This window comes from Hydra vulgaris, chromosome 07 (genome assembly GCF_038396675.1).
Source record: "Hydra vulgaris chromosome 07, alternate assembly HydraT2T_AEP".
Taxonomy (NCBI): domain Eukaryota; kingdom Metazoa; phylum Cnidaria; class Hydrozoa; order Anthoathecata; family Hydridae; genus Hydra; species Hydra vulgaris.
In genome coordinates this window covers 27,514,721-27,529,184 of record NC_088926.1, presented here as the reverse complement: position 1 = coordinate 27,529,184, position 14,464 = coordinate 27,514,721, and the positions used below count along the sequence as shown (strand labels likewise).

At 26.2% G+C, this 14,464-nt stretch overlaps 1 protein-coding gene across 6 annotated transcripts in view; it reads right to left on the bottom strand.

Moving 5' to 3' along the window:
• LOC136082381 (mucin-3A-like) overlaps positions 1–14,127 on the bottom strand; it is a 165,762-nt gene extending 151,635 nt beyond the window's left edge. For 5 of the 6 annotated variants that reach the window (XM_065801530.1, XM_065801531.1, XM_065801534.1 and 2 more), the window contains exon 1: positions 1,261–1,337. In XM_065801530.1, the coding sequence (XP_065657602.1) occupies positions 1,261–1,278 (18 nt within the window). In that variant the 5' untranslated portion in view covers positions 1,279–1,337. Of the gene's footprint in view, positions 1–1,260; positions 1,338–13,972 lie in introns of those variants that run through there. The other variant, XM_065801529.1, reaches the window with a different exon arrangement.
• Positions 14,128–14,464: the final 337 nt, after the last annotated feature.

The following is a 14,464-nucleotide window of genomic DNA, read 5'->3' as shown; positions in this document are numbered from 1 at the left end:
GGTAACAAATATTAGTTCGTATAACAGCCATTCAGTAGCCCACTTTTTATCTGTGAAAAAAAACCTAAGAAAAATTTCTTTTTTAATTTTTTTGTAAGAATAAATTTTTTCAATATTGTTAAAAATTAAAAAAAAAAAAATTATTTTATAAAATTTTTTTTTTTTCCCCATAGTAAATGCTATGAGCCAACTTGCCCCGTGAAAATTTTATCAACTTACCCCGAAAGCCTTTTTTTCAATAAACAGTCTATAGATCCTAAAAAACGGCAACTTTGAAAAAAAGTCTGACTGGATATAGTAAACCAATTGTAACTGGAACTTTTACAATATTTTTTTTTTCATACGACTTACTATTTTTTTTTAAAGTAAAAAGGAAGCGATGTTCCGAAAGTTACGTTTTTGTCCAAAAAGCGCATAAATCTTCATATCTCCCATGCGCATGCGCGAATCCTGACAATACTATAGTGAATGATGAAATGGTCAATTAGGAAGGTTCTGTGTAATTTTTGTCACTTTCTGATTAAAGGCTCAGAAAATAAACGCAGTTCGTCAACTTACCCATGCGACCAACTAGCCCCGGTCTCCCCTATTGCACAAATATTTTAATAAAAGCTAAATCACATCCTTTTTTCTAAACGTTTACTGTAATGATAACATTAAATGCGCCGAAATATCGAATCATCTTATGAAGAAATATTTAAATATGGTTAATTTTAATGCTTCGCCTGAAAGCTTCTGAAGACGGGGGAAACTACATGAAAGCTGAGCAAAAAAAAAAATGATATAGTTATAAACATGACGAGCAAAACCAAAATGTTAATCTCGAAACAATCAAAATATTCTGCAACACCTTAATCTGCAGGACTATTTTCAAAAAACACACAAAAATTTAGAATGAAGTAAAACTAAAGATTTCTACTGGCATTCCAGAAAGTGATATATAAATTTAATGTTTTTCCATGTATCATATTATATTTATTTTATAGATTTATAACTGTTTACTTTTATTTACTTTATAGATAAATAACTATTCATATAAGTATTTTACTAAGCCAGGGGGAGCTTTGTACACTTGCGCATGTTAAAAATTATATTGCGAATTTATTTTGGTATAAATTTGTGATAACACTGTAGTTTCATTCCAAATTTAATGTTTTAACATTTACCCATTTTAAATCTAGGTTTAAATCTATTTTAAATCTATCTTTGTTTTTATACGCCCATGGTAATTAATAAATTGAAACAATAAAAAGTGCTTACTTGTTTATTAAAAATCATCGGGTTATTTTCTTAATTGTTAATCTTGTTTTAAATACGTCATCTAAAATTAAATTTTGTAATTAAGTCATATTTTTGAACTACAAAAAAACATTTATTTTAAAAATCTATTAGATTGCCATCATTTATTTGTGTTAAGATTTATTATTTTTAAAAAAATTTTTTAAATATCATTAAAGACAAAAGTTACGTAATATAATAAATATTAACCAGAATAAAGCCAAAATTTTCTTAATATCATTAAAAACTAAAGTTACGTAATATAATAAATATATTTATTATATTACTTTACTTTATTCTGGTTAATATTAATATTAACCAGAATAAAGTTTAATTTATTTGTTTAAACTTTAACTGAAATGTGTTAAATTTTATTTACTTCTTTAATTTACGTGTATAGAGTTTAATTTACGCGAGACAACTTTGAGTTATTTATTTAGTGTGATGTTTCAATTATGTAAAGTTTGTTAGTTATGTAAAGTGATGTAAATTTAATTGTGTGAGATATAATTTACATGATATAATTTACTTACGTGACGGTTTTATGACTTATGTGAAGTTTAATTTACTTGTGTGAAGTTAACTTACTGCTATTATCGTCAAATTTGTCTCTTTTATTGCTATCATAAACATTTTCTCCTATATATAGGAGGATGTAAAATAGTTGAATGTAAATAATTTTTAATTATTTTAAAATTGTTATATAAAAATTTATTTATCAAGTGATAACTGAATATTCCCATAAAACATTCAAACCATTTGCCCTTGATGAGTTTATATGAGCTTAGTCTTGCGTTTAATTTGTCGTACAACTAATTATACGACAAGTTATGACGCATAATTTGTCGCACAACTTGTTATACGACAAATTAACCGTCAAACTGCTGCGATAAATGAACATGGTTTGAATGTTTTATATGAATATTTAGTTATCACCCGATAATTAAATATTTATTTAACAACTTTAAAAAAAATTGAAAAATTATTTATATTTAACTGTTTTACAACCTCCTATATATAGGAGAAACTAACAAATTTGGTAATAATAGAAAACCTCCTATATATAGGAATAACTACCCAGGAAAAAAAGCTCTATAGAATTTCTATAAACTTTTGAAACATATGGCCTATAGAAATTCTATAGAATTCTATAGAACTTCTATAGAATCTCTGTTAATTTCTATAAAAATTTCTATAGAACTTTTTTTTCTACTATTTTTTCTATAGAAAAAAAGTTTTATAGCAATTTCTATAGAAATTAATAGATATTCTATAAAAATTCTATAGAATTCTATAGAATTTCTATAGGCCATATGTTTCAAAAGTTTATAGAAATTCTATAGAACTTTTTTTCCTGGGTAACAAATTTGGTAATTAAGTTAAACTTCACACAAATAAATTAAACTTCACATAAGTCATTGAACGCGAGCTCGCGTTGATCTATACCTTTTTATATTACTATCTCTTTATATTTTATATTATTTTCATTTTAAGTTAAAGAAGAATTGTAATAAGTACTTTTTTTACAGTTAGAGAAAAAGTAAACAGTTTTGCATAGATAATGAAACTAAAATTATAGATGTAAATATTGATATTACTTTCTAATTCAATTTTACTTAATTGAATTCCTTGTTAAGGAAAAGTAGACTTAAAAGTCTACTTTTCCTTAACAAAACAAGAGAATTTTTCCTGAGAATTACGGGTTTTGATTTTTCATTTAAGCTAGAGGTAAGATACTATTGTTATGTAAAGAATACATATTCAATGATGTTAAAAAAAAAATTAATGCAAAAAACTCCGCCATTTGTACACAAACAAGTCAAACTCCATTAGTGTAATGAGGGATTTTATCGAATTTTTAAAAAAAAGTATTTCTCTGGTCCTAATATTATTGTTTGATCAAATTAATTATTGGTTGTATCAATAGTTTAATCAAAATTATCGTGTAGCGTAAAGTTTTGAGAAGAAAAATAATTCATTTCTAGTTTGCATGAAATTTTTATTATTTTTTTAAATTTATTGAACATAAAGTAGAAATAAACAATAAACTTTATCAAGCTAAACACTGAGAAAACGGAATTTCTGATTTCTGGAAAAAGCAATATTTCAAACAACGTTAATCAATTTAACGGAGTTTATGTATACCTTCAAAATAAATTAAAACATTTGGGTTTCCAATGGGATAAAACAAAATTGCAACACTCCGAAAAACAAATTTAAATGAGCGTATATTTCAGTCGGTTGCAATAGCTCAATCGATAGTGGAATTCGTTACTGCCAGCCGTCAACAATAGTCTTGTACAATACCTTAACAATACCTAACCATAACTTGTACAATACCTTAACTGTGCCGAAGCTTATATATGGTATTGAGCTATGCAATTATGATATTGGTTTTCTTAGCAAAATAGATGCTGTTGGAAGAGCAGTCTTAAAATCATTTTTTTGTATCTCGAAGTACAGAAAAATTACTTACAATCGTTTTTTAAAATACAGATTTCAACTATTCTGCTTAGGAACAAAGTAAATCTTTTTATCAGGCTGCTGAAAAATCAAACTTGCTATTTTCTGATAATCAATCAATTACATGCAATACAGAATAAAAAATATTTTACAAATGAAGTGTTTGAAGCCTGCAACACTCTTGGTTTAAACTTCGTCCAGTGCACGATAAATAGCAAAAAAATTAAATTCATGCAACCTATCGAAGACCTGCAATCTGATGTTGTGTCAATATTGAAAGAAACGTTCCAGTTTTGGAGTTTGATAAAAAAGAGAGAGTCATTTAAAATTTTGATGGAGGAGAATGTTCCGAGAAGTCTGATCCAATAATTTGTGGAAAACACACCGGCTGGTTTTTAGCATTTAATGCTAACAACTGCAAGAGCCTTGTCGTTTTAGCTGATTTTAGTTTAATTGGTGACTATTTTATGATAATTTATTTTACCTGTAATTTATTGCCGGTCGTTAAAGAGAAAATATAATAATAAAAATAATAGCAAAAATAATCAATCTTAATTACTTGGTTAAAGATGTTATTATATGGTACTCTATAAAAATAAACGGTTAGAATGAGTTTATTATTAATTATTTGTTTAACTTGCTTATTGTAAATTGTAAAAAGCTCATTACAGCTTTCAATATATGTTGTAATAAAGTTAATTTCATTCAAATTTTTTACGGGGGTTCTTTTAAAAGATTGAATAAAGTATTGTCATCTTCGTCTTCTTTTAGCCCCCGTCTATTTAATTCTATAGTCAATATACATTGTAAATATTTTATATAAATTTTCTTTTCTTTTTCGTGTTCTGGTCATACCATTTTTTTGTATAGTTATGTTTACTCTATTTATTGTTAAAGAGTAAATTAAATGTGAAAAAAAAGTTGTTTGTTACTTCTTTTTAATCTTAGCAAATTTGATTTTTATTATAATTTCTTCTTTTTTATTATTTTACGTTTTACTCTTTTTAAATAAAAAAAACAATTTATACTTAAATTTTGAAGTATGTTGAACCTTAGTATGAAATCTTCTAAATATTGAAAAAAACGTAAAATTCTTATTTATTTCATTCATATAACTTATCCTGTTTGTTTTTTTATTTTCAAACCATTTCAAAAAATTTGTTTTTTTTATTTTTAAACCATTTCAAAACAAAAAAATTATCGGAAATGAAAACAAGCTATTAAACAAAAAAAAAAAATTGTGGTTTTGAGATATAGCCAACGTGCCATTTGCATTAGGACGACCTGTTCCGTCGTAGTATTAAAAGTATAAACGCTTTTATTCTTAAACCATTAATCAATATTATTCAACATTATGTATTAAAATAATCCGTAAACTATAAGCTTTAAATTTAGAACTTGGATAATGCATTACTATCAAACACCAGTAAGCATATTAACGTCAAACAAACTGTTCAAAATTACTTTAATGTTTAAAAAATTATTTAAATGGCTTCACACTTCTAACTATGGTTTAATGAATATGATTTTTTTTCGGAAAGAGGGTTCAATTACTACCAATCATTGCCCAGATTTCCAGCTCACTAAAACGTATAGTCTTTAGAAAAGTTCGACTGGGCCAACCTGTCCCAATGGCCAACCTACCAAACTTTTAAGTCTATATTTTGACATACTTTATATTATTTTATCTCTTTTCTTTAAGCATACGAAATTTTTTCTTAATGCACCTCGTTAAGTTTTGCACAGTGTTATCGGGATCTTTGACACAAATTAATCTCCACTTTTTGAGCAGCTTGAACTCTGCGTCGACTTTACCTTGTGTTCTATTTAACCTTAACTTACAAACAGCTGAAAATTTTTCTATAGGATATATGATCTGCGAACAATTTGGTAAGTTGTGATCTTTAGTTATAATTTGAACGCCTTATCCTTGGTACCAATTGGTTGATTGCTGCTTTAGCATAGTGGTAGTTTGATTAATCAGGCCAAAATTTTACCAGAACTTGTTGAGTTTGGCATTCGTCATTATCGAGGTTACAAATGTTTTGCATTATTTACCACAGCAATACTTTGATTCTCCAATCAAACATTTCTCGCTAAATTTATCGCTGACAGCTCCTCGCCTAATACCAGTATAAAATCTGTTACCAGGTATTTTTGTTAAGTCTAATTTGACATAAATTTTTTAAATCAGGAAGTAGGCAGCCATCAAACTTTGTCAGAATGTTGTTGCACAGTTTTCTTGCTCGCATTTTGATACTATTTTGCAGCTTTTTTGTACATTATGAATACAAAAATGTAAGCAATAGAAAAAGACTAATAAGTTGTTTAAAACTGTATAAATCAGGTTTAAAAGAACTAACACGAAAACAGAAGTTTTAAAGTTTTAATCTTAAAAGATGAAGACGTAGATTTTATGTAGCGACGCAAAGTAATGTAATAGTCTACCTATTCACATAAATTGGCATAAATTGGCATAAATTGGCATAAATTGGCATAAAAACATAAATTCCTTTATTTTGTCAGAGATTAGTAATGAAACATTTTCAATGATGTAAAAACTGTAAAGGTAAGTTTATGAAACAAGAATTTTTCCGAAAAATTTATCTTCACAGTTATTACAATTAGAACCCTATTGTTCGATATTAAACCCAAGAGTCTATTCTAATAAAAAAAATAATAATAATAACAATAGAATACAAATTTTAGAATATATTAAACTATATTTGCTTGTGTTCAATGCTGAAACTTACTTTTACTGTGGAAAATGTCTTTCCAATGACGTCTGAAAATATTTTAAATTAATACAAGCTATCTAACAAGAAAATGGTGGCGGGCAACCGTTAGTCACCTTTGTGTAATCGTTATGTTACAAAAGCAATTTTATGTGAAAAAAATATATTTAATAACACTTGTCACCTAACAGAAAGTATATTCTACTTTAAACGGCATCAATTTCTAATTTCCATCTTCCTAATTTTTAAATAATTTTATTTGAGATAAATAACTTGTAAATGCGCTAATGTAAAAAAAAAAATTAATCATTTTTGATATGAAAATTGTTTTTGAAAATATTTTATCTGAAAATATATTATATAAAAATATATCTGAAATATTCAGATAAAATATTATTTAGCTACTGTTTGAAGAAATTGCAAAATGCTAGATAAGAAAGTTAAAGCTGTTCCGCCATATTTTATAATCACTTTTATATTTCAAATATGGCCAAGTATAAATAAAAAAGAGAAAAAACTCGATACTAAAAGTATAAGCAAACTTTGGAGTTTATCGATTTTTTGATAACAATCAAAGCACTGCACGCCGGTAAACATTTGGTTAGAATATACCAAAAGTTAAAAAAAAAAATAAAAAAACATCTACATATAGTCATACCGTATATTCAATTATATATTTGTTGGGTTTGATTTCTGACATCAAAATTGAGTTTTGACTACTCTTATCAACGCATTTTAGATTTTTGGTGGATTGTTTGACGCATTATGGATTTTTTGGTGTTGCAGATTTAACACTTTAAGCATTGTGCAAACTCCAAACTTAAGTAAGTTTTTGATTAAGCAAATTGATATTGTTTTGCAAAAAAAATTACGATGATTGGAGCCTGGGAACATAAATATTCCATAAAGTTGGCCTCTTTATCTCGAATGGCAATAAGTTATTGAAATAAATTATTTCGGCATCTCACACTGAACTTAATTTCACAGAAAGATTTTAAATTTCATTTAATAATCTTTTAGATTTCGAAAGTTATGAGTATGTAAAGTTTTAACTCTCCCCGAATTGAGGGGGTTGTAAAGTTTCAACTCTCCCCGAATTGAAAGGGTTTTAAATTTGAAATGATTTAAACTTTTGAACTTTAAAAGATTATTACTAAATTGAACCATTTTTGAACCTTTTTCTGCTCTTTTTAATGTTGCTTTCTTGCTGCAAACACAATGTATTAATATGTTTGTTTTTTTCATTAAATAAAACTTTGATATTTAAAAATTATCGAAAAATTTATTGTAGGCAACAACTCTCAAAAATATTTATTATAAATTCCACCAGACTAACGAACAGACTAACAAAAAATTTTTTTTCCACTTTTCCACACTATGGCTACATGTTGGTCACATAAACTTCTCTTGTCGGAACACTTAAATACTACAATATACAACAGACTGTCGCAAAACTCCTTAAATGAAGCAACTTTTAATCAGTACAAAACCGATTATAAACAAGCACTAAAAAATAGAGAATATAAAACAGTTTCTGTATGTTAAACAAGGTCCACCACAATGAAAACGTAAAGGTTGTATCATATGGCTCCAACGGCCATTCAATAGAAACGCCTCCATAAATGTCGCAAAAACAATTTTAAAATAAAAAAACAAAAACTTTCCTGTTAACAATTAATTACACTGCTGTACTGAAAATCACTTTCGAAAACTCAGTTTGCGAAAATATTTGATTAAAACGTAAATGATAACGTTTAATTCCGTTATATAAACGTTATCGAATTTTAAAAATTTATTTCGAATTCGATTAAAAATTTTAATTTAAATTTAATTTAAAATTTTATTATTTTATAAATATAAATATTTATTTTATAAATAAAATTTAATATTTTTTAAATATAAATATAATATTTTATAAATATAAATACATTATTTTAAAAAAGAATTTATTTTGAATTCGATTAAAAATTTTAATTTCAATTTGATTTCAAAAAATTTTCAGTTTAAATATTTTTGAAATTTATATAAAATTTAGCGTTAAAATAGCGTTTTGGAAAAGTTTATAGATGAGTCTACTTTAGTGTTGTTTTGCCAAAATAATAAGTATCGGAACGCGTTATCTTAGGACGAATAAATAAGGTAATAATAATAATGCTGATAATAAATAAAGATTGACGAGTAAAGATTTAATAACTATTAAAATTAAATACATATCGGGTCATTGTCAAAAAAACAATTTAATATTTAAAAAATTACTGAATTTGATATAAAAAAACTATGGAATGTAATTAACAGTATAAGAAATAAAATATCTCAAATTATAGACCATTATCTGTATTATTCGTTTTTTCAAAAATATTTGAACGCGTTATGTATAATAGAATTTATGGTCAATTTGCAAAAAATAAACTCTTTTACCCCCAAACAACTTGGTTTCCAGAAAAATACTTCAACAGAGCATGCAATTATTGAGTTTGAAAAAAATCAGTTCACAATTTGAATATTTATAGATCTGTCAAAATCGTTTGACATAGTAGATCACTGCATACTTTAGAAAAGTTAAGTTACTATGGTGTAACAAACAAAACATTTAATTGGATATAAAGCTACCTTACTAACCGAAACTAGTATATAGTCAATCCGGATTCTGGTACATTAAATGTTTTGTGTGGAGTTCCACAGTTCAATCCTGTTTCTAATTTATATAAACGATATCTGTAATGTATTTGCAAAATTATATCCAATTATGTATGCTGATGACACTTATTTATGTTCAATAATGATATCAATCAGCTATATGAGATATGAATATTGAACTGATGAAAGTAAATAAATGGTCTATAGCCAGCAAACTCTCAAAAAAAAACACGGATAAAACTCAATATATATTATTTTATAAAAAACACAACAAAAAAATCTGCCACTTAAAATACTAGCTCTTTTTATAAATGATAAATTAAAAAGAATTTTCAAAATACACAGGAGTTTTTGTAGATAAAAACTTATCTTGGCTTCCTCACATAAAATACATCAAATCAAAAATAAACAAAACAGTTAGCATAATGTACAGAATCAGCCCATTCATAAATACTCAAAGTCTTAAATTAATATACTTTAGCCTAATTCAAAGATACATTTATTACGCTAACATTGCGTTAGCTACCACAAAAACCTGCTAAATTTAAAAAGATAATTAGTGTGCAAAAACATGCTAGCAGAATTATGTACCAAAAAAAAAGATTTGAGCATGCAAATGAGGGAAATGAAAATGTTGAATGTCTATGAGATAAACAGATTTCAACACATGATCTTCATGTATAATCATTTTAAAAATCTTACACCAAACTACTTTGGAACAAAATTTAAAATAAGTCAAAATAATAACTATTCCCTAAGACCTAATAAAAAGCTCACATATACACTACCTTGTAAATTAACTAAATATAAAGAATACAACATGAAATATCGAGGGCCTAAGATATGGAACTTTCAAATTCATAAAAATTCATTTAAGTTCATATAAAAAGAGAAATTTTGAAATCAAATGACATCTTTGAATTTTGATATACAAACCTTTTTAATAAACCTTTTTGTTAAACTGAGTTTCTTATATTATGTTATATTTTTAACATAACTTTATTTATATTTATAGGAGTTTATTCTATGTTTATTATCTTTTATTCTAAATATAGAAAGTACCTTGCTTTCGTTTCTCGCTCATTTTGTATCGATACAAAATGAGCGAGAAACGAAAGCAAGGTACTTTAAATAGTTAATTCAGAAAAAAACTCAAAAATGTTGCTAAGAAACAAAAAAACTTGAGTTATAATGAGAATTCTGTTCGATACTGGAATTTGCATATGTTACGGTGGAAAATATCTTTCCAAATACATTTAACGTCTTAAAATTTTTAATTAATACAACAACAACAACAACAACAACAACAACAACAACAACAACAACAATAACAACAACAACAACAACAACAACAACAACAAACTAATTATTTTCCGTAAATTATTTTTACAATAGTTTTGATAATAATAATAATAACAATAATAATAGTTATAATAATAATAATAACTTATAGTAATATAAGATAAAAAAAATTAATACAAAAAAATTAATACAAACCTCTTTAACATCGATACCAAGTAAAATAATAGAGAAAATAATAAGAAAAAAGCTGATAATTTATATAACAGAAAACAATCTGTTAACGCCTCAACAACATGGATTTGTACAAAATAAAGGGTGCCTAACAAACCTATTAGAAACTTTCGATATTATTATAACTGAAATTGAAGATGGTTATCCAGTTGATATATTGTTCCTAGATTTTGCAAAGGCGTTCGATTTGTTAACTGATTGGTCAAATGTATGGTTAATGGATTTTAACTTAAGCAAATGCAGTGTTATGCACATTGGAAGAAAAAATATTAAATATAGCTACACTATGAAACACGACACTCAAAGATTTCTTCTAAAAACGACTACAAAAGAATTAGACTTAGGTGTAATAGTTTCATCCAATATGAAATAGAATCATCAGGTTCAAGTAGCTACAAGTAAAGCACAAAGAATCTTATGTTTAATTAGAAAAAGCTTTACTTATCTTAATACTGAAATATAAAGATAAGAAAGGTTATGGTAAGGCAATTATACATAAAAACGATATCAATGACCTAGAAAAAATTCAAAGGCGAGCAACAAAGCTAGCACCTGAACAAAGAGAATTTGCAAAAACATCTAAGTTATACTGAAAGATTGGCAAAGGTGGGTCTCACAACTCTGGAAACAAGACGTACAAGAGGTGATCTTATTGAGTTTTTCAAAATAACAACTGGGATTGATAAGATATTGTGGTATAAAGAGTTTCATAAAGCTTCTTCCCAAAGTTTAAAAGGTCATTCAATGAAATTTGAAAGAGAATTTGCAAAAACAACCCTGAGACACAATTTTTTTACGAACAGAGTGATACCTCATTGGAATGCTTTACCTGAAAAAGTGGTTTCTGTAATGACAGTAAATTCTTTTAAAGCTATAATAATAATAACTAATATTATTTTCGTAGTTATGAGCATAAAATTATTTATAATAATAAGTTAATAATTTATTAGGATGGTGTCACTCGTACAGAAATCTGATCAAAAGAGTGACACCAATTTTTTAACATAATATAAATAATAATAAGCAAAGACAAGCATTGAAACATATAGTCCGTAAACATATAAATTAAAGCACATAGAGTATACATTAGAAATCATAATTTGCAGGTTTTAATAATAAAAAAAATAAACAAAAATAAACAAAAAGTACTGATAGTAATTGTAGTAATGACGAATAGAAAATTAAAAGAATATTTTAATCGTAAGGATAATATGTCTAAAAGTTAGAATAAAATGTTTTTCAGAACTTTTTTAAATTGATATTGTTTAAGATGGAGTGAAGGTATTTAAGGATATAATTTTTGGATTCATTAAAAATGTATGCAAGGCTGCTGTTCCATTCACAGACGCACTGATAAACAATAGAATTTTTTAGTTTTCCATTGTGTATATTTCTAGTAGAGCAGGAATATAATAGTCTACTTTCTTTGAACAAGTTTGTGATAGGAAATGGTCGGTTTTTATTTAAGGAGTCAAAAACAAAAAGAAGATTAGCATACTTTATTAGCACTGGGCATGTAGGAATGAAAAGTTTTTTGAAGGACTTTGATGTATCTGATTTAATAGGTTGAAAGTTTATTATTTTAATGGGTTGACGCTGAGACGATAACAACTTGTTAATGCAATAGTTTCCAACTTCACCCCAAACTTGACAACAATATCTAAGATGAGGTAAGAATAATGCATAGTAAATATTCTTTAGTGTAACTTTATCGACATAATGACGAATTATCGAAAGCTTACCGTTAGCTCGAGGTAGTTTCTTGTTTGGTTCATTAATATGAAAGTTCCATGAAAGATTGCAATCAATTAATACACTAAGATATTTAATAACTCTTGAACGATATAGCCTTTTATTATTAATATTGATTTTGATTTCAACATGATGAATCAAAATTTTTTCAGATGAAAAAAAAAATTAGTTCAGTTTTTTCGGTGTTGAGACATATAGGTTAGCATTTAACCAGTGAACTATACCTTTTAGATCCGAATTAACATTTTACATTAAGAATGATACTATTTGTTATTGTGCAAGAGATTTGTATTATCAGCAAACAGATGAACTGAAGAGAAGTGAACAGAGTTAATTAGGTCGTTAACATAGATTAAAATTAAAAAAAGACCAAGAACAGAACTTAGAGGAACACCACATAAAACTGATTTATTACCTGAATTAAAACTATTAATACATCCAAATTGTTTTCGATCTGAAAGATAAGATTGAAACTAGTCATTTACAATACCGCGAATTCCAAATTATTTAACTTAGAAATCAAAATACTATGGTCAACGGTATCGAAAGCTTTTTGTAAATCGATAAAAACACCTCAAACGAAATGACCAGTATCAAGAGCTTTCCTAATTTTTTCCGTTATACTTATTAATGCATGGCAAGTAGAATGTTTTGATCGAAAACCAAATTGAAAATCATTTAAACAATTAAATGAGTTTAGAAAAGAGTACACTCTTGAATATATAAGTTTCTCAAGAAGCTTAGTATGTTAGATAAAAGAGAAATAGGTCTGCATGAAAGTTTAGAACCAATTAATAAATATTGGAATAACGCGAGATAATTTCAAAATATCCGGAAATGTTCCATTTATGAATGAGGTATTTAATAGTTTAGAAAGAATATTTGAAAATTCATAGTTAAAATCTAAAAGAATATTTGTAGGAATGCTATTTGGGCCTAATGATTTTTTTGGATTCAATTTAGATATAAGAGATAAAGTTTCTGGAATACTTGTTGGAGATAATATTAAACTATGTAAATTTGGATGTTTAAGACTTTTGATAGTTAATGTAAGACCAATGAATATTGGATTTAAGTTTATAAGCAACATTTGTATAAAAAGTGTTAAAATGGTTCCGAAATTAGAGTTGGATCAGTAATATATTTTTCATTTTCTTGCAAACAATTGGGAGATAATTTATTAAAATATTTTAAAATTAATTAGAATGTTACTGATTTTCCAAAGTTTGCGAAGATATTTACTAGCTACCTGACAAGAAAATAATAGCGGGCAAACCGTTAGTCACCTTTGTATAATTGTTGTGTTACAAAAACAATTTTATTTCGAAAATATAGTATATTCAATAATACTTGTCACCTATCAGAAAGTATATTCTACTTTAAACGGCATCAAAACCTATTTTCCATCTTCCTAATTTTATTTGAGACATATAACTTGTAAATGCGCTAATGTAAAATTTCAACAAATTGATTGATCAGTGCAACAAAAAAATATTAATCATTTTTTAAAATGAAAATTGTTTTTGAAAATAACAGCATAGAGAGCTCAATATATAAATTTTAAAAACACATACCTTTTTCAAAAAAAGAACATCGATCAATTCTCATATAAAAAATATTTAGCATAAAAAATATAATTTTTAATATTTTGTATGTTTCAAAATCACTTTAAAAAATTAAAAACCCGAACTTTAGACTTGTTTGTATTTCACATTTGTATTTATGTATAAAAAAAATATATATCATTGAACTAAAGATTACCACATATATAGATTGATTTTATGTTTTAAATTATATTTATAATCGGGATTAAAAAAAAAATAGCTTGTATAAGCATGGATTATAAAATATGGCGGAACAGTTATTAGAAGTTAGTCAAGTAAAAAGCGTGAAAAGTGAAAGCGTTTCACAATTGTTTATTTATATAAAAAAAACTGCCATGCTTGGGCACGCTAGCATCAGTTGTTAAGAGAAAAATTTAGTGCTTTTAAAATGGCTGTAGTTCTTAGCTATGAAGTAAATTATATATAGCAACTGTTGATTACTATATTATTTGTAGAACTGAT